Source organism: Anthonomus grandis, chromosome 2 (genome assembly GCF_022605725.1).
Source record: "Anthonomus grandis grandis chromosome 2, icAntGran1.3, whole genome shotgun sequence".
NCBI lineage: Eukaryota > Metazoa > Arthropoda > Insecta > Coleoptera > Curculionidae > Anthonomus > Anthonomus grandis.
Window position 1 is genome coordinate 31,145,303 of NC_065547.1, and position 25,323 is coordinate 31,170,625.

A 25,323-nucleotide genomic window follows, 5' to 3' on the forward strand; every position below is an offset into this window, starting at 1 on the left:
TTGCTGATTATTTTTCTGAAATGTCTAGCCTATTGGATAGAAATGAAGAGCCGGGCTCAGATGGTCTTCCTCAAGTTTATTAAAACAGTTCAGATTTCTGTTAACACGGCCTCGGTTCTTCATATTAAATCTATTTTTTAATGGTTATAGAGACCAAGTGACTAATTACTAAGTAGATGTTCTAAAATTGTATGTGCGATGTTATGATTCTCTCTCTTCAGTCACAACTTATTGATGAACAGTTTGGCTTTGTTGCTGGTCGTTCTACTGAGGTAGAGGTTAGATCGACTATTAACAATCGACAGCTGCTATAAATAACAGCAGGCGCGGACTATAAATAAGTTGCTGACAAACGATATATGCTGCGTTTTCGATTTGGTTGTTGGATATCGATCGGACGCTAGCTTCACACCAGTCTGGTGAGTAGTGGTGACCACTACTTTGACATTGACATATGTCAATACCCTTGTCAAATCCAAAATAAAAATAATATGGTAACTTTGTTATTAATTAACCGAATATTTGAAAAAGTGCTGTTTTCTGAATAAAATTCTTCAAAAAAACTGAAATGATATTAAAAAACTTGTCAAGCCTGTCTATGAGCGTCCTTCGAAATTTCTTTTAAGTGGTCGTAAGCGTTAAAACGCCCTAATGCAAATGTATCTCCATATATGTGACTAAATAAAATATTAGTGCACAGAATACAAATTAATAGTAATAATTGAGCCGCACCCAAGAATATCCCACAGAAAAAAAATCATGCCCTAAGTCATGGAGTCATTTATAGAAACAGCGGTGAGAATATGCCCCATTGTTGAGGACAAACAAGACCTGGTATGCCTAGAAAACGATAGCTTAAGTAACACAGTAAAAATCCTTAATTCACATTCTTACCCAGTGAACAACGCTTTGCCCTTAAACTGCTCACAAGCCTCTGTATTCAATAATGTAGTCGAGCCACTCATACCATTTTTCCTTGAGGGCTGTGATGTTAGTGTGGTAACTTTGGGTCAATACCAGACTGGCAAGACCTATACACTATATGGGCCAGGGTTGAATTACACTGCTAGTGAATCAGATCAAGGTGTAGTGCCAAGATTCTTAAGGGAGATTTTTTTAAGATTAAAGGCAACCACTGAGAAAGAGAAATCTTGGTCAGTGCATTTAAGTTGGTCACATATCAGTGGGGACTCTATACAGGATCTGTTAGGGAGTGGCAGTGTTGAAATTGAGGATATTTTGGAGGCATTTCAGGTGATACATTTGGGCTTGACAGGATTGGGAAAGGTTGGAAGTCATTCTTTATTGACAGTAACATTGGAACAGCAAGTTTTTGTTGATAATGTTGTGCACCATCGGGTTTCTACTGCTAGTTTTGCTGGTAAGTTAGGAATTTGTGAGTCACATAGTTTTTTCTACTACTGATTTGATTCATAAAGGGCTAAAAAGCTCAACTAGCAAATTACTCTTTTTATTTACATTGTTACTACATTTAATTTAAGATTGTGCTAAATGTATGGATGACTGTGCTCAAGATATTTATTTTTGAGACAAAAATTAAAATTTAGGTCTATTTGCTTTATTCATTAAAAAATCTGGTATATATAAAAAAATTATTTAAAAAATTAAATTAAAAGGTAGTAGAAAAAATTGGGATCTGGTATTCTTTGACCTCCCACTATTTTTTTCTGATGTTCACAGATGAACCTTACTTCCATTTTTAAGTAATTGGAATCTATATTTAAATTTATATGATAGAGAAAACTATCATGACAATAAAAAAAATTTCACAACCAAAAGATCATTTAACTTCTTGGTGTCTTGATGAAATGAAAAGTAATTTCAAGATGTGTGCGAGCCATCTTATTCACCCTGCCCTGATCATTTGTACTTATGTTTTTGATGATACATGTCAGATTTTGTGTACCTGGTGCCTATAATAATTAAAGATCAGTTAATGAATTGCAGATGTTTTTGATTAAAATCAAATGATTATAAAAGTTGAACTTTTATTATAAGTAATATAACATAAAAAATTAATAAAATAGTTAAACTACCTATGTTTATACAGTGCCAGCTAAAAGTAGAGAAACTTTTACATTTTTTTTTTTCTAATTTAATAATCTATTCAAATTTTTTTTTGACACCATGTATTAAAAATGTTGGATCTGTAGGTCCAAGGAAAAATGTTTCAGGAGCTTGAATGCTAGTGAGATAAGAGACTGGATCGAAATTACTCTGGGGCAAACTCTCAGAGAGATACAAGGAAATACCCTGATAATGAGTGTTAGGGGACTCAGCTGTTAAAGCATCAGAAACAGGATCACATTGTACAGTACCCCTTATACTGTTAACAATTTTCCAAGTCTGTCCAAGTTTCTTAATATTACCTAAGGGGAAAGCTAAATTGAAAATCCCTACCAACTTAGTGTGAAATTTGAAAAGGGGTTCTCCAACATTAAACTTTCCCAGTCTGCTGCATTACAAAGTTTCTTAAATTTATGAAAGTTTTTTCTTGTGTACAATCTTCCTACCCTATCTGTGAACACAGAATGATTGGTGTTTTGCAGAAAGGAGCACAACGCAGCATATTGGTCGAACAGCCCAGGATTTACCACATTACAAATAACCTTTGTGTTACCATAAATTGAGCAAACATAATCTAAAAGTGTTTATGACTGAGCTGTTACACGGGTGGGCCGTTCCACGTTCATAATAAGATTAGAAGATTTAAACATCCCACTCAAAGTCAAGCTAGTCTCAGAAGAGTCTAGAAAATCCACATTTAGGTTACCAGTGAGAACTATTGAGGTGTTGATTGATATTTCACTCAAAATACATTTTAACTTGTCAATAAATACCTTAACATTTGCAGAAGGAGACTTGTAGAATCTTAGGATGTACAAGTTAATTTTCTTGCAGTATACAATGGAAAATTCACAAACCTTTTCATCCAAAAAAGAATTAAACTTATCAATAATTTACATTAACATTAACAAAACGGAAGTCATTATAAAAGCCATTTCTGCAAATTTTCAGTGTTCCACCATGATTATTTGCGACAAAAGATGGACACCAAAATGTACCCCTCCATGAAAAAAGGTTCATTTGGCTTGAGCCAATGCTCTGTTAAAATAACAATATCAGGATTATTCTCTTTAATCAAAAACAAACTCAACTCATCCACCTTATGTCTGACCGATTGTATGTTTAGAAGGGCTAAAGTAAACCATCTTTCAATTGAGCCTGGCATAAAAAAATCCTCTCAGCCACTCTATGATTATTTGATACAAACTAAAGTAAGGTAAAGTTTGTAAAACAATTTTTGAGGCTTGGAAGGGGGTAGATGAATACAATGCCAAGAGTTTAGATATTGATTTAGATGATAGTCGATGGGAAAATCCCACATAATTGTTAGTGATTACTCTAACAGATGCATTACAATTATGCATAAAGAAGTTTACATCTTTCAAAAGGTTAAAATAATAGTGACCGTGACTAACAGAATTGTACCATAGGCATAAAATAATGTTTGTACTTCTTCCCAGAGATATAATACTTAAAGTATTCGCAAAGAACAATTTTTTCTTATTGAACCTCCCATATCTTAAAAACGACAAACAAGTAATACTTAAATTAAAACATAAAACTACATTATCATTATTATTAAAATCCGTAATATTACTAAAGATGTCTTTACAAAACTTGTGAACAGGAGCGCCATTTATTACTTTGCCCATGATTTCATAGCACTCACCTGACGGTCTTTTAAGGATGGAAGACAAATTTCTGGTACTACAATCTCCATAAATAAGTACTCATGATTTCCTGGATAAAGCCGAAGAAACAGATAATTTTTGGCTTTCAGTAATACACCTCGCAGGTTCGTCTGGAATTATTTTGGTCGAGCTGCTACCAGGGAGACTGTCTCTCTGACATTCCATTGAAGATTTAGTTTGTCTATCAGATAGTTGTGTAGCCTTGTTGTTAGCACTCACAAGCTCTTCCATCATGGATATTGTTGAAACACACAGTTTGATACAGGTATAGGATTTGTTGTCAGATAAGTTTGATTTAATATCTATATGACTTGTTGTCGGTTTCCAATATATAAATTGTAGAAATCATATACCTATTTGTATCAGTTAAATCACATTTTTTTTGCTGCAGATTGTTGATATCCTGTGATTGGTTGAAAAGTTTTTCTTCCAGAGAGACATTATGAGACAATAGTACTGCATCATTTGTATGTTCAGTCACTTTTTTATTTTTACAGTTTGTGTGTTATTTTAATGTGCATATTCTAGTTTGTTCAACATTATTTTGCACTCTTATAGAATCTTAATAGAACTTATACCACTTCGACAATTTTCGACAACAGCAAACAACTTCCACAATTAATGGTCAATCTGAATAACCCCGCTTGTGTCGCTAATGAAGACAACAACTACTTACGATTCCAAGATTAAGAACCTTAACTAAGGCCTGCTTTCCGTCATTAGGAGGATGGATCTTCTGCTTATCCAGACTAATGTGGGTGGTCAACGGTAATGATGGGGCTTCAGAGGTTAGCGGAAAGGGAATTTTAGGTCTACCCGCTGGACACTGTCCTCCCATCATTACTACTACTACTACTACGGTTTCTAGCTCTATTTCTAAGGGACTCAAGAGGACACAAAAACTTGACTTTAAATTGAATGTCTTAGACTTTTTTGTATGAAAATTTCTTAAAAACCATTAACCATTGACATAGTATTTAAGAAAAGAAAATGTAAAATTATTTGTTAAAATATAATACTTAAAGTATTCGCAAAAAACAAATTTTTCTTATTAAACCTCGCATATCTTATAGCCGCAATGACTAGAGGTATTAGGACAAATTTAAATAACTTGGCAAAAAATATTTAATATAAAAAAATCATGTATTTTAGATCTCTCGGGTTGTGAAAAATTCTTCACCCAAAATCCCCAGGGGCACATTGAGACCCTCCTAAAAGACTCGGGCCTCCAAACACTCCATAACTGCATTACTTGCCTCTCAAACCCTTACTATTCCACTCAAACCCCTTATGGAGACTCAGTATTAACTACCCTACTCAGAGACTCCTTCGGAGGCAGAGCAAAAACTGTTCTCCTCTGCTGCATCTCGCCATGGCTTCAAGACTTAAGAGAAACCGTTTATACACTTTCTCTAGCCTCCAGGGCTCAACTGATCAAAAACTTAGTAACAGTAAACACATATGTAACTGCTCAGAACAATGGCGCAGAACAACTTGACGTTTTTGGCCTTCAGTTCGCTGTTAACCAATTGTTGAAGCTGGTGGTGAATGCGGAAGAACTGTTTCAGAAGCTGTTAGCTGTTGGAACTTTAAAGAAGACAGAGTTGCAGCTGATTTCCCAGTGGTTGTTGTTAAAGCAGGAGTGTGAAGAGTGTCTGAGTGAAACCTCTGAGCCACATAGGAGTTTGGAGCGGATCGAGGAGGAGGATGTGGAAGGGTTTTCCGAGGAGGAAGAGGAGGATGATAGTTCAGAGGTGGAGGAGGAATTAACTGAGGATGAAGAGGGGCAGTGCAGGTAAAGAATATGTCTATGGATTTTTTTAGTTTATTCATTTCAATTCATGTTAAAGGCTAGAACACCTTATAAACCAGTTTCAACAAGAAACTGATAATTTAGTAAGTAGGCGTAACAGGGCGGATAACAAATCTGTGAACACTTTAGCTAAAAGTGTTGATAATTCCACAAGTTCAGCACACCATAAAGGTACGCATTTAATGTTTCTTTTGTTCATTTTTAAAATTTTTGTTTGATTTAAAGGTAGGAGAGGCAGCATTTACTCTTTTGAAGAATTACAACAGAGGCAAGACTCCTCTTTACAAAAGTCCGGTTTAAGCAGTGAGGATGATATCTTATTGACCGAAGAACCCAAGACATATGAATCAAGGCAAAGGGCTATAAAGCAGGTGTGTTTATGTACTTATTTTCCAAATTTTTGTTGTTTCTCTAATTCGTTTTCTTCTTGCATTTTCAAATATACATTTCGTTTATTAGTTATTTTAATGAACATTGGATTTCTCAGATCCATCTAATACAAGAAATGTGAAAAAAAACACTAAGACTAAAAAATCATTTTAAATGAAAATAGAAAATGATTCCAGAAGTAAATGCATATGGTATATATGGCACACAATACTTGAAGAATGACTTAAACTTACTGCAAATGTCTAGATTAAAATGAAAAACGAATCCAAAAGTTTGAAATAGATAAGAAATAACCATAAACGCCCCCGAATACCCAGTGTTCTAACCCAGAATAAAGAAATTTTTTCAAATGCCATGGAAAAAATTCAAAGTAACTGACTGAAATAACAGAAAATCACACCAAAAGCCTGGACTTAAATGACTGTAATATCCTAAGAATTCAGGATGTGTTTTAGCCCAGAAGATGTGTCCTTGATTAACAGGAACCTTAAAATAGCTTTAAATGTCTAGAAGGTTTAAAACTGACTTTACATGCCTGGAATGTGAGTGTTTTACTGTAAGTACTGTTCAAATATCAAATATATTTCAATGCAAAACAATAATTTTACAAAACTCACAAAAGTATAAATAAATGTACACCTAGATTAGAATCTGTGTGTGTGCGTACAAATCAAAAGTAATTAAGAAAAGAATATATATAATTCACAATTCACTTAAAGTTATATACTATATACCAAATATACTAATATACTATATACTATATACTAACTATATGAAAACCAAAGAAGGAACTAAAATAATGATTAACAAATCTTAACTATAAATATACTGATAAAATTGCTTATACTTTATATTTAATTCGCAAATAAATAATTATCTACGCAACACCGTAGCAAAAACTTCAAAGTTTTCATAAAGCGACCTATTAATTTTTTTACTAAACAGATGTTTATTTCGAACTTCTCTAATACTACTTGGAAGAAGGTTAAAAAATATTGGACCAAACTATGTTAAAAACCTTTAAGTAGATGTTCTTGTCAGAAAAGGCACACCAGCAGAATGCACTGCTTGGTTCTAGTATAGCAAATCAAGATCTCTATCGGTCGCCGCAACTTAGGAGATTTACAAATTAATATCAGCACTGACTTAGCATACATTTGCTGTATCGTAAAAACGCGCGCTTCTTGCTATAAATGCTTAGAGGAGTATCTGGGATATTTTCTTAAAATTACACGTAAAAGGTATTTTTGAGTAATGTTTGTGGTACTGGCAAATGATCCTCCCCGTATTGATATTCCATATCTAATGACTGATTCAGCCAAGGATGTATATAACATTTTTAAAATGTGGAGAGACATACAATTTCTAAGACGATAAAATTTAAAAATTAGTTAGTTACGAATTTTTATATTTATACTTTCTATATGTTTTTCCCATTTAATATTTTGATCAATAAAAATACCCAAATACTTTATACATGGCGTCCTACTTAGGGTTTCTATGCAAGCACATGATTTATCCTTTAATATGCACTGATATGTGTATATTTTTAGTACATCTGTATTAATTTGATGGTTATCAAGAATGCTAAAACTCATAAATTTTGTTTTGTCAATATTTATTGCTAAACGATAATCTTCCAGCCGCCAACGAACCTTTGCAAAATCTAAAGTTGCTCTCTCCACAGCACTCGCGCAGTTATCACCCTTTAACAACAAAACGGTGTCCGCGTATGATACAAGTTTTCCAGATGTACTAAGAAAAAGAAGTTCATTGATATAGAGGATGAATAGAAGAGGCCCCAGTCGGGACCGTCGACAGTCTATCGGGCCGGAGACTGTATCCCCTCCACAATGATTGCGTCACACTAGTGGCCGGCGGGAATCGCGCATCGCGCCTCGCTTTTTAAATATTACTATTGCAATAATACTACACAGTGAGCGTTTTAAGGCTCAAATGGAAAATTCGTTTTGAAACAGTTTTTCAATATAACCGATACTTCAACACTCAAAGCATCAGTGATTAACAGTACCACTACTAATACTAATATTAATACATTTAATGATTCTTTGTTGTATAACGAAATAAGCATATCTGATAATGATTTAAGATATGACGCGAGTATGCCAAAGATTATTTTAATAATATAATTATAACCATGTACACTTTGTTTCAAACTATTATTTCTGAATGATACGAAAAGACATTTTTAAATTTCACTGAATTTTCCTACAAAATCATTTTTAAAACACTTACGTTAAAAAAACTGGAGGTAGCAAATTTTGAAATGGATAAATACAATTGTGACTGTGGTAACAACTTACCAACACTTAATGAAAAATGTATTAACACCTTTTCAAATATCCTTTTAAATAATTATAGCAAGGCCAAAAATAATATTATCGAGGAAGATTTATTAAAAAAAAAGAGAAAGTTGGAAAAAAAAAAGAGAATTCGAAAATGTACTGTACTGTACCCACCTTTTCACTTGATGAATTTAAACTTTTATTTGATTTAGTTTTTGTAGGTAATTATTTTTGTTTAGATATTAAATAAGTATATTTATAAATAATTTTTTTGTTACCTATATATTTTTGTTTTTGTACAAACACTTTAAATAGGTTTGTGTATAATATTTTGAGTTAATTTTTTTTCCGGAAAATATATTACTTGAAATAAAACGTGTCTAATTGTGAGATATTATGTTCATTTTCTTGAAATAATTAGCAGCTCAAAAGATTTAGATATTTTTTTTTTACTTACTGTAAGGCTTAAAAATAAAAAGTAACTTTTTAAATTTATGGCTAAAAATATTCCATGTCCAATAATTTTTACTTCAACTTACTACGAGTAATTGTTTCCAAGATATTTAAATTTAAATATATTTTCGACGCCGCTCTGTGTGTTAATTAAACGGGGCAAAGCTGCAATACACGGCCACTAACGTGACGTCACGCCAACCAGTCTCCGGCCCGATAGACTTTCGACGGTCCCGCACCAGTACATTACCTTGTGGAACATTACAATTTATTGTTCCAAAAACACTATACTCATCCTCCATCCTAACACATTGCTTTCTTTCAGTAAGATAATTTTTTATTAGACTCCAGCTTAATCCCCTTATCCCGTAGTCGTCTAGTTTATCAAGTAGAAAATCGTGTGATACCGAGTCGAAGGCTTTATCCAAATCTAGAAATATAGCTAACGGTTTTTGATTATTTGCAATAGTTTTACAAATATGACTTGTTACCTCAAATAGTATTTCTTCGGTTGACTTACCCTCTCTAAAACCAAATTGGTTGGGGGATAAAGTGTTTTGAAAACCTAATGCGTATACAGGTTTCAAGTATTTATATCAATAAGCGATAGTTGTTCGGAGAACACACGTCATTTCCTTTATATATCGAAACAACCACTGACACTTCTTTAATTAGTCTGAGAGTTCGCGGCGGCAGTGTTTTGCGATTTATCCAAGGCGTTTGATTGTGTAGATCATGGAATACTGCTGTCTAAGCTCAATAATTATGGCTTTAGAGGTGTGGCATTGCAATGGCTGGAATCCTATCTGTCTAATCCTACCCAAAGAGTTACAGTATCTGGATGTTTATCCGATTCCAGATCCCTTAAAACTGGAGTACCTCAGGGTTCAGTGTTAGGACCACTATTATTTTTGCTCTATGTAAATGATTTGGGTTCATTAAAACTGCAGAGCAAAGTGGTTCAGTTTGCTGATGATACCACCATTTTATGGAATCATAGAGATTCTGATAATGTTAGAGCCCATGTTTTTAAGATTTTATCGGAGTGGTGTGCTGCAAACAGGCTTGTATTTAATGTGGGCAAAACCTTTATTATGGGATTTAAGTGTGACGTTCAGGGCCTTATGTTTAGTGAAAACTCCCCCTTGCAATACAAAGAAAGCTGTAAGTTCCTTTGTATTACCATTGATGGTCGCCTTCGCTTAGAAGATCATATCCTAAATCTTGCATCAAAATTATCCTCTGGACGCTTTGCAGTAAGAATGGCGGGGCATGAGCTGGGAGGGGTAGTTGCACGTTCAGTGTACTTTTCTCTTATTGAGTCCCATCTTCGTTATGGCTTGCCTTTTTAGGGTTTAAGCAACAAGGGATTATTAAACATAATTTTTGTGATTCAAAAAAAGGCAGTTAGATACCTATGTTCCACTGGGTTAAGAGATTCTTATAAACCTCTCTTTATATTTCAAAAAATCCTAACTTTGTTTTCTCTTTTTGTCTTAGAAACAGCTACTCTTATTCATAAATGTCCTAAACCTCCTTCTAACCCTGGTCATATGACTCGCCAGGTTAACGATTTTCCCTTCCCAATCCCTACATCCTCCCTCACCAAGAACTCACTTATATACCTTAGCAAAAAATGTACAACCATGTTCCTCTATGTATCAGACAAATTTTAGAAGTTAAGAAATTCAAAAAGAAATTAAAATCACTTTTATTATCCAGGGCATACAGGATAATAAAAATAATATATTTGCTTAAGTAAGGTACTCTTTAATCCATCTAACCCCGGTGCAGAATAGTTTTTTAGAGCATTTATACTTTTAAGAACTTTATCCTCAGTAATAGGCGTTAAAAATATAGTGGTACAATTTAACCGGGAAAACTTTTTTTTTATTACAATCGAATTTACCTGACATTGTTTTTCCTACGTTTATACAAAATTTATTAAAAATGCTTTTGCTACATCTTTTATATCAAATTGAATCGTGTTATTTTCACATCTAAATGATATTTTGTTTTCATTCATATTTTGATTAGTATTCAGTTCCTTATTTATAATTTTCCAAATTTTTTTAGGATTTTGTTTAGTTTTATTAATTTTTGAAAGTACGTTAAAGTTTTTGTTTGTTTTATTAGCATGTTTAAAATATTACGGTAATTTTTATATTCATTCAACACAGCAATATTATTTTTATTTTTTAGATAGATATTTTTAATTTGCCTCGGTGTCGGATGGAATTAACTAAACCAGATGTGATGCAGGGTTTTAGTTTTTTATTTTTTTATGTAGAATTTACCTTACCTACTTGCCAGTTCTATGGCATTTTTTATTTGTTTTGAAAATGTTCATATGTCTCCTCGCTTTAGTCTTGGTAAAAACAATTTATTTTTTATTTTGTTGGGACAGTAGATAAAAAAGTGGTCAATGCAGGAGTCACAATCTAATGTTACTCTAGTAGGTTTATTTATATAACTAAGAAAACCATTTTCAGTTAAAATATTTTTATAGTTATTTATTGTTACATTTTCGTTAAGCAAATGTAAGTTTATATCTCCCCCAAAAATACAAATAGCTTCATTATTTTTGTACTGTAATGATAAACGGCTAAGGCCATTTAAGAAAGCAGTGGTATCTGATGCAGGTGATTTATATAGAGGAAATATTTGATATTTGTTTTCCTTAAATTTAAAATTAGGATGTGTAAAAGTTATTTCATTATATTTGATATAACATTTTCTACCAATATACCTCCTCTGACATAGACAAGCACGCCATCGTTCTGGTTAAACCTTCCTTCAGAATAAAATACCTTATAATTTAAAATTTTAGAAATATCCAAGCAGTTAATTTTCCAAGTTTCGGTTAGTAAAATGATATCAGAAGTACAACCCAGGCTTTCAACAAATACCAAAAACTCTGCTGCTAAAAATTTTAAAGTTTTTAGCAGCCCTGCGAATGTTTATATGAATAAAGTTTAGTAGATCATTTTTATCAGAATAATATTCAGTCGGACAAATATCTGAGGTTATAACATCGGCATAAATTTCGTAAAGTTCGTTATGATAGTCTATAACAGCATTTATTTATAGTATAAAATTTATTTTTGTATTTTATGTATGATTTACCCAATGCAACTAAACAAGCATTACTCCTATGAACAGTAAATAAAAGTGGAAATTCTACCGTTCATGCCATATTCTTCCGTCCATGCTATATTTCTCCGTGGTTGACATTAATAAGTTATATCTAAGTTGAGTTAAGTCTTCGAAAATAGAACCAGCAGTGTTCTTCAATTGTTTTTTTGCTAAGTAAATCTTATTCCGCATCATATTGTTTACAACATTTATGACTATTGGAGCTGGTGCATTTGTGTTACGTTTTTTTGGCTTTAATCGAAAGACATAGTCACTATCTTTTTGTGATATTTCTATATTTAATTTATCCGAGAAAAGGCTAGTTAAGATCTCTGATAAGTCTTCATTATCGACTTCCTCAATTTCACAGGTACGTAGAGAGTTAGCTTTTGATTTTTGCTGGTCATGGTCAACACGAAACTGTAATTCAGTAATTTCTTTTTTATTACTTGCTACTTTTGCATCAATGACTTTTAGGGATTGACAGAACTAATTTTTGATTCTATTTTCTAGATGTTTTCATTTGATTCACTTTTTATTTCATTAAAAAAGCTTTCACATACCTTTCTAATCAACTTTTCCAAATCGTCATCAGAATTTCCATCGGTTCTGTATGCACTTTTCATGTTAGGACCAGAGGTAATGTCGTTACCTCCCATACTGCTGCACCTCTCTAATATGGTAAATTAATCTGTGATTGGCCCAACGTTTAATAGACTAATTACTTGGCAATCAATTGAAATACGTTTCCACAACTTTACGAGGATTATTTTCAAGCGGTTGTTTTCAGAACTATTCGACTTTTAAAATTTTTTTTTTTACAATAGATCAATAACAGGATGAAAAATGCGTGGAGCGTGCTAAAGTACGTCTATTCGCAACGAAACATGTCAACTCTCGGTCTTGCTCTTTTTACTCTTCAAGTTTTTTAGTATATTTTGGTAATTTCTTCGTGTATATTACAATAAATGTTAAACCATATATGTTAAACCACAATAAATGTTACCATAAAAGTGAAAATAAACACGTCATCATCATACTCATTTTCAGCTACTTTGAACCAACTAACTCTTAGTTCTTTAAAATGATACAAACTTGTTAAACAACAAGATAAGGAAAAAAAATGCAACAAATAAAAACATTCCTGTAGGGCATTCACATTCTCCAAAATAAAATTTATCTTTTGTTTGAACTTGTGAGGGGTCATTTGGAGATTGAATAAAATGGAGGATAAGCAAAAGATCAAAGGAACTAGGAAATAACGGACGAGAATGCCGGAAACTAGGTGACATTAAAGGTGGAAGAAAAAATGTAGTTCTGGCAGAACATTAACACAATGAGGAAAACTATAACCATAATAATAAAACTTAATTCAAATCCATGCAAAAGGAAAATATGGTACTATCAGAAAGAAATAATAGTCTCAAAGCTAGTATACTGAAGTGCTTCATAAGATCATACAAAACTTCTTTATCCAACATTTTTGGATTTCAAAAAAACACTTGAGAAAATAGATGTAATACTCCAACAAATCACTACAGAAAAATAGACTTCTAGGATCCGTCATTCCAAGAGGGTACTTTTCCATCAATACTTAAAAAACCAGGATAAAACTCCTACTTAAAAAAAAACTGCCTTTGATTTAGATAATTATAGATCCGTGGCAGTCCCATCTACAGGCTGTTAAGGTATTTGAATCAAAATTATTTCTTTAGTTCCACACAGCATCCTAAACAGTAAATTTACATAAACTGCCTTATTTGACTTGTGTGTATTCTAAAAGTGTAGTTTCACTGTGTGTAGACTTAAACAAGGCCTTTAATATAATGGACCATGATGAATGGGCTTTAGTCAGCAATTCATGGTAAGGAAATTGGGTAGCTTATTAATTTTTATCTGACAGGTCTTAATCATATCAATGCAGATCTCCTTGTACAACAACTTAAGCAGTGTCCTTGATGATTATAGGCTTTTCCTTGTACGGTTTGCTGATGATAAATCATGTGTTGTATCAAACACGGTCGAAAGAGTCGCACTAAATATTGCAAATTCCACTGCTCGGAAATTGCAGACCCGGTGTGATAGAAAATTATTAGTTCTAAATTCTTCCAAAACCAAATTTATTCACTTTCCAAGTAAGAATAGCAAAAACAAGGTTACCCTGACTCTTTCTTTAAATGCCGTTAACAACTTTAAATACCAGCAACCAGAGGAGACTAAGTGTTTAGGACTATAAATAAGAACTTAGACTGACAAATCATGGGAACGAGGTTTGCAGAAAAGTGTTATCAGCAAACTTTACACAGTCTACATATAAGTAAAGTAGGTCAAGGCTCTGTAATTCTGATTTGTTAGACTTATTTCCATTCCCGTTTAACTTATGACACGATATTCGATGGCTCCTGTGCAAAAACAATTCAGAGGACTTACAAAAAAAAGTAATTAGAACTATCTGTAACGCCTCATATATGCTCTCCATTATTTAAAAAATTAGACATAATTTGACATTGTTTGGAAATAGTTTCTATACCTGGTGGGGTCAAAAAGTAGGCGATGTATAGAAGATTTAAGCAAAGAAGATAACATAATTTCTCACTAACCATTCATTTTATTCAGTAAAAGAATTCAACGAACACTCAAATAAATTAGGAGTAATGGTTTTAACTGCCCTTATTGCTGATTCATGTAAAGCTGCACCTGATATGTATAACTTTTATCATGTAAATGTAAACAACAAGGTATGTTTCTTTTATTCCTTTTATTTCTCTACAAAAATACAGTGTTTACTTGAATTTTAACTTAGAAGTAACTTTTATTTTAATAAGTAAGCTTTGTCATGTTGACGTGAGTTTGACGTATGTAATTAAAAAGTATTATAATATTTAAATTCAAAAATCACAAATTCTCTCAAACCAGCAAAACCTTCTTAAAAATCGAGAATTCGCCAACACGGTAATTTTTTTCAGCAAATTTTGACCAACGAACTCAGTGGTAAGTTAAATTTTCATAATGCTCAATGTTTTTTTCAAAATTAAACAACTTGTTTAAACATCAAGATAAACCCATCGTCCTTATACTCTTTTTCAGCTATATCTATTACCATTAATGCTCCTTTTAAAACTACTATGTTTTTTTAATAAAATGTATTTTTTTAAGCTCAATTTGACCATCAAGGGCCTGGAAAAAGAAATAACCGACATAAACGAGTCGATAAAAATAAAGGAGACTCTGATCCAACAACTCGAGAAGCGCATAAACAACAACAAAATCCAACAAAAATGCCACAAATTAAAAAAGGACGCGAAGAGTCTCCAAGAAAAAATTAATTTCGCCCGCAAAAACCACAACAGTCTGATCGAAACCAAACACCAAGAAGAACTGGAAGAGGTGGAAAACAAACTGACAATCGCTCAAAACTTAAAAGAAATCTCCGAGGAAGATAACAATCGGCAACTAAAAGAGCTCAAGGAGAGCCTGTACAACTCCAAGCGACAACTGGAGAAACTCACGAAGCTCAAAAAGCGCAAACTGAAAAAGAAAAACTCCTACGAGTCAGAAAAGTGCAGCTTCGACGAGACTAAGGCGATCGTCCCGTTAAAATTATCCGCCTCCGATCCGTTGAGCTCGGAAAACTTGGAAAAGTGCCGGCACGAGATCAGAAATCTGAGAAAAACGCGGGAGTTTCTCATGGAGCAGCGCCACCATCAGGTGGATCGGAACAAGAAAATCCCCAGCGAACCGGAGGAGAAGAAGCTGCTCCAGTACGAGGAGGCGATCGAAACGATCGATTTGGCCATCGAGTATAAGAACGAACTAATGTGCGGACACGGAACCGTTTTTCAAAAGAATTGCGACAGCAGCAAGGAAATTGGTGAGATCATGTTGCTGGATCGGTTGATGCAGCTGAGCGAGACTGAACTGAGGATGTTGCTGTACCGATATTTTCAACGGGTAAGAGAGAGACATAGCTATTCAGTAGAACTATTAGTTTAGAACATACAATAACCCTCAAAAGTATTTGCCCACCATGTATTCTTTTTAATACTTTAAATTAGATACAAAAATCTTATCTTTATACCTATATTTAGATTGTATCTCTTTTGTAAATGGCATATATGCTTAAACAGCATACCTATCTATTATGGTTCGTTGAAAAACACTGAGTATTTAAAAATAGTCTTGCAAATAACAAACAATGTAGTAAAAATATGCACTTCTTCTAAAAAAACTAATCTGTTTACAGCTCGTTTCCGATGAAATTTGAAACATTTAAAGGTCTCTAGTTTAGTATAACTTTAAAACAGTCATATTATGTGGGCAGTGGGCAAATACTTTTGAGCGGTAGTGTAGTTGAATTTTGATTTAAGGCACGTTACATTCATGTTCTATTTTGTTTTTTCAACTTTTCACTCAAATTTTTCTAAATTTTTAGTTGCGAGACATTTTTTCTTACTTTCTCTTTTAAATAAGATTTTCAAAATTGTTGTAATTGAAGTCTGTTAAGAAAACATTTAAATTTGGTTCTGAGTCTACCTTGACAGTTTCATATTTTAAATGAGTTCAGAAAATTAAATAGAGTTAAATAATTTCAAAATAGTTGGCTTTATAGTTTAGTTTTAAGTTATAGCCTCTAAGAATATTCTTCATAAAATTTTTACCATAATTTGGTTATGCGGCTGAGTCTTGGAGTCAACTCAGAAAACGTTTTTTAATCTGGATAAGAAATTATCTTCTATTCTAAGAATCTTTTTTAAAATTTTTAAACGCACTTTTAAATGATCCTAATCGTTGAAATATAAACAACTAAATATTGTAATTTTGTCTCAGTTAAAGTTTTGTGAGGATCACAATTTAAAACGTGCTGAATTGTGGTTTGGCTTATCACTTTTGGCCATAAGAATTTATTGAATAAAATTTGGATTAATTTGTTGCTCCGATTATGAGTCAATATTTCAACGGCTATAGACTATTTCAAATTTTTCATGTAATGCTTTAATTTAACCAGAGATTTGTTTAAAAATCATTTTTCAAAAAAACTATTTTTTTTGTTTAATTTTTGGAGCGTGTTCTGAGTTAATGGCAATGGACACTTTGGATCAATATTTTTGCAAATTTAATTTTAGAAATTATTTAAAAAAAAAACCATTTATTGTCTCCGAAATTACTAAATGAATGAAATGAAACATGAGTTGCCTCAGAAACGTTTATTAGTCTTAAAATTCTATTTAAATAATACTACTGGTACAATTTTAAAAGACAACGCGTAGTTTCTAGGTCCATTTTTGTCTAAATCAGCAAGTATGATCTTGTGACGACCAATTTTTTTCATTTTTTGAGTCATGTTGTAACTTAAATTCTGGTTAGGTCAGAAGTCTTTTTTTTATCAAAATTTAGTTTATTTTAATTCGTTGCTTAATGTTCAAATAAACATGTTATCTGAATCAGAAATTACAAATATTTCTTTTAAAGGGGAAAATGTTTGCACTATGTATCTCTGAAAATGGATTTTAATTTCATTTTTACCATTAAAATTTAACCCAACAATATTTTAATTTATTACTTATTTCACATTTTATCTGGATCAGAAAGTATGTTCTGTGGTAAAATAATTTTTTTAATTTGTTAGGTTGTTTAAAATTAGTCTCGGTTGGCTCAGAAGGCTTTCTTACCATAAATATTTAGAAAAAAGAGATTTTTTAATTTAAATACATTGCTAAGTGTCTGTTTATATTATTGGACCAGAAAACATACTCTTCTAAGGCTTCATTTTCTCCACCTTTAAGGTATTTTTAAATGTGCTTTACTTACACTTTAAGTCGATTCAGAGATTATTTTGATAATTAAATTATGATCATTATTTTAATTTTGTGTGAATTAGTTACACATTTTAATACAGTATATATTTAATAATTTGGCTCAGATTTAAATACCACTCTACAATCCTTATATATCCAGATAATGGGGTTGTGGTTTTGCTACGCAAGACTTATTTAAATTAGTTTAACTTAGTTTCTGAGCATATTATTTGAGTCAGAAAACAAAATCTTTTAGGGCTCAGTTTTCTGCACCTTTTAGGTATTTGTAAACAAGCTTTACTTACACTTTAAGTAGGTAAGAAATTATTTTGATCATTAAAATATGACCTTTGTTTTAACTTTGTGTGAGTTTAAGTTTTAGTTTATTTTTAGTTTCACTAGGGTCAGTTTTTTTAAGATAACATTTTCTAAAGTCTTTTTTGTTCATAATCAATATTTTATTCTTGTTTAGCTCAGAAGTAATGTTTTTGTCAAAGGGTTTATATATTATGAAGATGGACACAATTGTAAACACTTATTTTCACAGTACTATTAATTTTTATTGTTAAATAAACTTATTTTTTGGCATTATTGGAGTTTTCGACACAATAACACTATGAAATTTAACAGAATCGTATCTTAATAAGGAAGTATTTGGGGACCCATATTCATAGGGCATTTTCTTTTAAAATGTATGTAAAGAACACTTAGTGAACTTTTGTTCCTTACATCCCGAGACACCAGGTATATTCTTGTAAGCATATCTTTTTTTGTACTTTTAGGTTTTTTAAAGTGTGATATTTAGTTCTGGCCTATCTCAGAAGTCATTTTTTTGCCAGAAGATTTTTTTTTAATTTCATGTATATTTTGATGTTTTTGTGTTTTGATAATTTTTTTTTGCAGGTTTTAACGAGTCTTTTAAGTTATTCTTCTTTTAATTTCAGTTTTTCTTTCCTTTATTTTATTTAGTTTAAGATATTTGCCTGTATGACCTTTTCTTCAGTTAAAGAACTGTATTTTGTATATGTGCTTTGTACTGATGGAATAAAAAGTATTATTATTATTATTAATCATAGATTGACTCTGATCTAATCTGGAAAAAAATATGTAGTTTCTAAGTAAGAAAGTATCTTCTTCTAGGGATCAATTTTTGACACTTTTTAGCTCTTTATATTGCCTAGATTTTTTTTCCAAGAAAGTTGGCTCATACATTTAATAATTTGACTGAGTTTTAACTGCTCCATATTTCTTTAGAATCTAAGTGACCGCCTCTGTTTTCCACTCATAGATAATCGAGCTGCGGTACAGCGGCAAAAAACTCGAAAGACAAATAATCGAATACGAGACCCAAAACGAGCATCTGATCGATCGAATTCAGAATCTGAGTCGCAGTTTGCAGCAGGTGCGGTTGGACGGTGAGCGTCGCATGGTAAATCTCCAGCAGGAGAACCAGGACCGGATCCATCTGGTGTTGCGTCATCTCGACGGCGGTAAAGATGCCGCTCGCGGAGGCAATAACGATAGGAATATTAGCATATTTGGTAAGTTAAGCGTCAAGATTTTTGGCAGAACTTAATATAAAATTTGCTCAAGATAGCAATGGTTTTCTGTAAGAAAACGAAATATTTTTTTATCCTGATATTGGAAATGGAAGGCTAATTTTTAATTTCTTCTTCCGAATTCAGAGCATTTTTTTATTTAAACTTTAATATAAAATAGCGAAAATATTGGGTAATAATGGTATGTTCTTCTCTATTAAGCAACGTTTAGATAATTCGATTTCGATAATTAACCCGAACAAAATTAAGTGATTGGAGTGTTCATTGCAAGCAGTCCTTTAAATATACCCAATTGTCTAATTATCACTTGCTAACATAGGTAATATGGCGATTCCCGTTGACACGGCTCTAATAAATTATTACTCTTTTAACACTATTATTCCCAAGTGAAATTTTTTACTGTGAAAAAAAATCTAAATATGATATTTAAGTAGAAATTTGTTGATTTGACAGTTTATGTGCCTACCCCATGCCTCACTTAATAACTACTTACATTCTGTCTAAACTAGAAACTATGTTAACTAATAAAGGTTAAAGCTCTGCAGTACATTTGCTTTTATAGATATTTACATTACTTATATATTTATTGATTGCACAAAGCATAGCTGATCAGTGGAATGTATCTATACGCAAACCCTAAGATAGCAGACCGAGCTACTTTTAATTGGTGCTATTGCCAAACATTCTGAGCGAAAATATGAAAACGGGCACTGATGCTGTGTACACTGATTTTTTTAAGGCGTTTGATAAAGCTCTGATGACGAAAGTTTGATCACCTCACTCTTACATATGTAACACATAAAATCCTAAATTATAAATTTTGCGTTGACCTTCATTTTGTCTTGTTTGTGCACCGCATTCTTAGAAATGGCCACCCTCCACCCTATTTGATAGAGTGCCTGCTACCAAGAAGTACCCGACACACTCTTTACTTTAGGCAGGCAACTAGATTTTACCTCCCTTTCCACCAGAGTGTTAAATTTGAAGGCTGTTTCGCATGTTTTAGCTTAAGTTCATACCCACTTTATACGTACAAGGCGTCAATTTAAAACTTTCAATGCAAATATCTCTGAAACTAAAAAAGTGAGAAAAGCGCAACTTGGTACAAATGTTACATAGGTAGGGGAAACTACAACCACCATATTTTGGTTATAGGGTGACTTACATCTTGGGTCAGATGCATCCTATCCCCAAAATGTTAAATGCCACCACCCCGTTTTGTGACACCTCAAATAAAAGGTTTCTTGAAGTAGTAATTACCTGCATAAATTTTTATTAAATTTTACACAGGGTCAAAGAAAGGTATAGGTCAAATAAAATAGACTGTTTTATAAATGTTTTTTTTTTTAATTTAATTAAGTGCTCAAAATGCTTTCCATTTTGGGTCTTCATAGTCAAAAAAGTTTAAAGTAACAATAATTTTTCAAATGCAGTATGTAGAATGCAGGTTTAGTTCATACCAGAAAGTAGATGTTTAGACCTAGTTCTAAAAAATATTTTACATTGCATATCGTCTTGTGAGTTTTCACCCATTCAGCCAAATACTTCACACAATGGTTTACATGGTATAGTATGGCTGAAAGAATTGAAATTATTTATATTTATGGTTCTTAAAATCATTGTGCTTTAAGGATTGCTGCAATATGTAGCGAAGGAAATCCTAGAAAAACATGTGAGTCATACTACGTGAGGCAACTAGTTCGAAGAAACAGGATCGGTGGGAAACAAAAAAAGAGTTCGGCGTAGAGTACTTGATGAAGCGACAGAAGTAGAAGTATTAGAATATTTTGCTATGAACCCTACAATGTCTCTACGCCAAACGTCTGTACCATGAATCTATACGTCAAGTACCTTACTAAATACTGCGTACTACACTACTACTAAATTAAGTAATTTCCATGGATACAAAATGTAAATTCTTCGGGAATTGCGTGAAACGACCTTGACCAAAGAATAAAATTTTGCGAGAGAATGACAGGAAAATTACGTATTAGTCCTGAGTTGTAAAAAAATATTTGTTTTAGCGACGAATGAACCTTTTTTTTTAAATGCTTAAATGCTGTAAATAAACATAACTGTAGATACTGGAGTGATGAAAATCTGCATTTAGGGAAGGACACACTTGACCCAAAAAAAATCAATGTGTGGTCGGGATATTGGGTGATACTATTGTCGGGCCTTTATTTATTAATCGTAACCTTAATGATAAAACTTACTTGGCACTGTTAGAAACCTTTATTCAACCTAATATTGTTAAAGAAATAGAAAATCAGTTCTATTCATGGAAGTAGGAACCTAAACGAAGAGTTATTACATTTTCAACAAGATGAAACGCCACTCCACTATGTTCTTCCTGTGAGGAAATGTTTACATGATGCGTTTCGAGATCAGTGGATTGGGATTATAGGTTCAATGGAATGGTCGGCGATATCACCAGATCGTTCGATTTTTTTCGGGGTTACTTAAAAACTTTTGTTTTAAATGCAACCAGTTTTACTCGATGATCTTCCACAACGATTATTACAGAATGTACATCTATTCGAAGAGAAGTGTTTCAAAATGTGTGACATGAGATCGAAAATAGATTTGAGCATATAATTAAATAATATAACACTTCATAAAAACAGAGTTTATTTTATTTTAACTTATACCTTTCTTTAATCCTGTATAAAATTTAAAAACAATTCTTGTGTCGGTGAATACTACTCCAAAAGACCTTTAATTTAAAGTATCACAAAAAGGGTAGTGCCATCTAAAATTTTGAGGCCGAAAGGATGACTATAACAAAATAGTATTTGTAGTTCCCTCTACCTGTATAACATTTGTACCAAACTGCGCTTTTATAACTTTTTTAATTTTAGAGATATTTGCATTGAAAGTTTTCAAAATAACACCCTGTAAATGTTTTGTTGCCTCTTAGGTAACATGAAAGAACACTTTGTGAATGTTTATCTTTTATGCAATGGTTTGTACTTTATCCTATTGTTGCATAATAATCGACGTTAGATATTATAATTATTATTTCTTTAGATCAAAATAAAGAAATAAATGTGATGGGAGTTTTTTGTTGTTTTAAGGTAAACAAGCTGCTATTCCAAGACCGGTCGGTCGTAAAATGGACAAGAGCAGCCTGATCACCCGCATAACGCGGATCGCAAGGACCGAAATCGTTCCCAGGCAACTTCAGAACGTTTTTCCGTCGTCCCAGGCGAAAATCACCAGGCAGAAGAATAAATTGTTTATTCAGCAAACCGCTAGTAGCAATCAGTAAGCTAATAATTTATTTAAACTCATAATACTCAATAAATCCCGTTAATAGTAAGTAAATATGTTGGTTTCTTTTCTCTTATTTTTGATAAGACTTTTATGGAAAAAAACATTAATACAATTTTGGTGTCTTCAACTTTTTTGTAAAATTCTCAAATTATTGTGAATAATGCAATAAGAAAGAAATGAGAATGAAAGAAATATAAGCTTAACAAGGGTGCCATGAAAATTTTACCCAAATCGTACCGCATACTCTCACCATCTCGAGGCATACGTAGAGGGTTAGCGAATGTTCCGGAGCAATGGTCAAGCTAATATACAGTGCTTTCATTTCAAAACGATCCACCCTTAATAACTTACCAAAGTTTGGCGTAAATAAAATATTCATTATTTCTAGACATTTTCGCTAACTATTTGCTTACACATTTACCGATTTCATTTTTTTTTGGTACCGTTGAATAGAGAATTTTACGCTGCTTACTATGATGTATCACACGATGGGGGTTCCCATTTGACATATTAAAGTGAGGTTAGCTGGAGGTGAGGAGGTGATTGACAGAACTTCAGTAAATGCATAATTAAACGTCCCCCTGTATATCTAATTTGACGTGTTTTGGTGGAGCTACATCATTGAGTAATTATCAGCATTAGTTTGAAGCGGCTGTCAAAGCAAATGGTTAGTCACTTAGAAAGCGAGTCGAATATGCACAAGGGCCAAGCTCCCGTCGGGCAGGATTTCAGGAGTAACATAGCTGCCAAGATCGAAATTTGGAGTGCTGAAAATGAGGCAAAGCATGTCAGATAAGAAGACACTGTCCAGAGGACTGCGAACAAAGGAGAAAGATACTTATTCATTAAGAGCTACCATCATCGACGATACTTTGGAAAAATGGGATGTAATAAAAGACCAAAAGGAAGATGATTCCTGGTCGGGTTCCCGAATGTCCATTTTTTCGGAACGACAACTTTCTTGAATTACAATTACCCCGAACGATCGTATTTCCGAACAACATTTTTCACTATTATTCGGAAGATTACTTTTCCTGAAGCACCATTGTCTGGAAAAAAAAAAATGTCACCCGAACTTTTTAATTACTCGGGGGCTTAAAAGAATTAAGCGTTTTTCTTTAAATAAAAATCGTTGGATGCAAATACTAAGTAACCCAACCCTACTTGTTGTAAGCCTCTACCCATTGTATAACAATAAATAATATAACAATAAACATCACCCCAAAATCCTGCTGCGATACAGGTACAACTAACCCGTCCTTGGAACATCTCAAATGAACGTCGGTTTGCCTCATCGAAGTATTATTTTTTTAGTTTTTTCTTTCCATTTAATTTTTTCTTTTATTTGTCCTTTTCTTTTTGTGCTAGATGTTTGATATATTCTTCCATAAGGTTATAAGAGCCAATCCATAACATAAATATAAACATATAGATCATAACCGTAAATAAATTTTATTACGAATAGTAACGTGAGAAAATAGACAATAATATTTGGGAATATTAGGTACAATGGGACTCCCTAATTTTGGAAGATGGACTTTTGGACCGGAAAAGAGAAAAGAAGGCAAATTAAAGGCCATAGTTAGTACCAAGGAGACTGGATATAAAGAGGCTGATCTCCGCGCTTCCCAAATGAAGTGAATTGAACGATAACTGAGTTCGCTGAATAGCCACCTCGACGCTGTTGGTCAGAAGTGTTCCTCGCCCTGATTGCCAACTCTGCGCGTTGTTTTTATATTCTCCTGCGTCAGTTTGACGTTTTCAAAAGAGAATTTTTGATAAATAATCGTTTTAAATTTATTTTCAATGGGCATAAGGCGTTGTAACGTTCGCGGTTGTACGGTCGGGTTCTCGTTCTGATCAGGAAAAAAGAGAAAAAGGGTTTTAACTCTTTTTAAGACTCCACAGGTCAATATATTATATACGTATGAATATTTTTTCTTTAATTCTTCATGTATTTTTCGAATTTTATATATCAAAAACTGTTTGATAACTGCATAAATTACGTTTTTTTCGTTTGTGCAGGATGAACGTAGATTTCGAAAGTGGCGAGAGGTATTTGATTACATTGTGTGCGATAGTGTGCATTATTAGTGTGCGATTTGCACTTTCCTAAAAAAGATGTCAGGATATATCGTAAAGTAATTGATCCTGATGGGAGTATAAAATACTTACCAGACACGAAGGCAACTTTACCAAGAATGCATGAATTGCAAAATGCAATGCAATAATCCATTACTTGAAAATGCCGAAAATCGCATTATTATTATCAATATTATTATCAAAAGGTAGGTCCAGCTAATTAGAGTGAGGTACACTTCTGACTAACAGCGCCGATGTGGCAACTTTCTGAAACTAGTTTTTGTTTATTTTTAGGTACACACGTTTAGCATACAGATCAGTTTCCTTATCTCTAGTCTCCTTGATTACTATAGTTTATTCTAAACTATATGGTTTAGTTAGGGTTTAAGATTTGTTCGGCCATGCTCCATTGCATTTTCCGCTCTATTATAACATTATTAGTATATAAGGCCATCTGTAAGTCGCTTTAGTTTAGTTTTAATCATAGGTAATATATATATATTCTCTTTTTGCCTGGTCAGAACGAGAACCGACCGTGCAACCGCGAACATTACAATGCCTTATTCCCATTGAAAATAAATTTAAAACGATTATTTAAAGTCCAGTGCAACGATATATTAGAATGGTCACCCGTCAAAACACCAGCATTTTACTTCTCAAACAATGTAAATAAAAGGTGGATGACATTGTTATATATGACATTATGACATATATATAATAACTAAAATAGATAGG

At 32.8% G+C, this 25,323-nt stretch overlaps 1 protein-coding gene across 1 annotated transcript; it reads left to right on the forward strand.

The window, feature by feature from the left end:
• The first annotated feature begins 459 nt into the window (after window positions 1-459).
• On the forward strand, window positions 460-22,557 carry LOC126733508 (kinesin-like protein costa). The gene is made up of 7 exons (XM_050436826.1): window positions 460-1,381; window positions 4,932-5,574; window positions 5,630-5,763; window positions 5,818-5,963; window positions 15,033-15,827; window positions 18,960-19,212; window positions 22,308-22,557. The coding sequence occupies exons 1-7, from the start codon at window positions 772-774 to the stop codon at window positions 22,499-22,501; spliced, it is 2,775 nt and encodes a 924-aa protein (XP_050292783.1). The 5' UTR covers window positions 460-771; the 3' UTR covers window positions 22,502-22,557.
• Window positions 22,558-25,323: the final 2,766 nt, after the last annotated feature.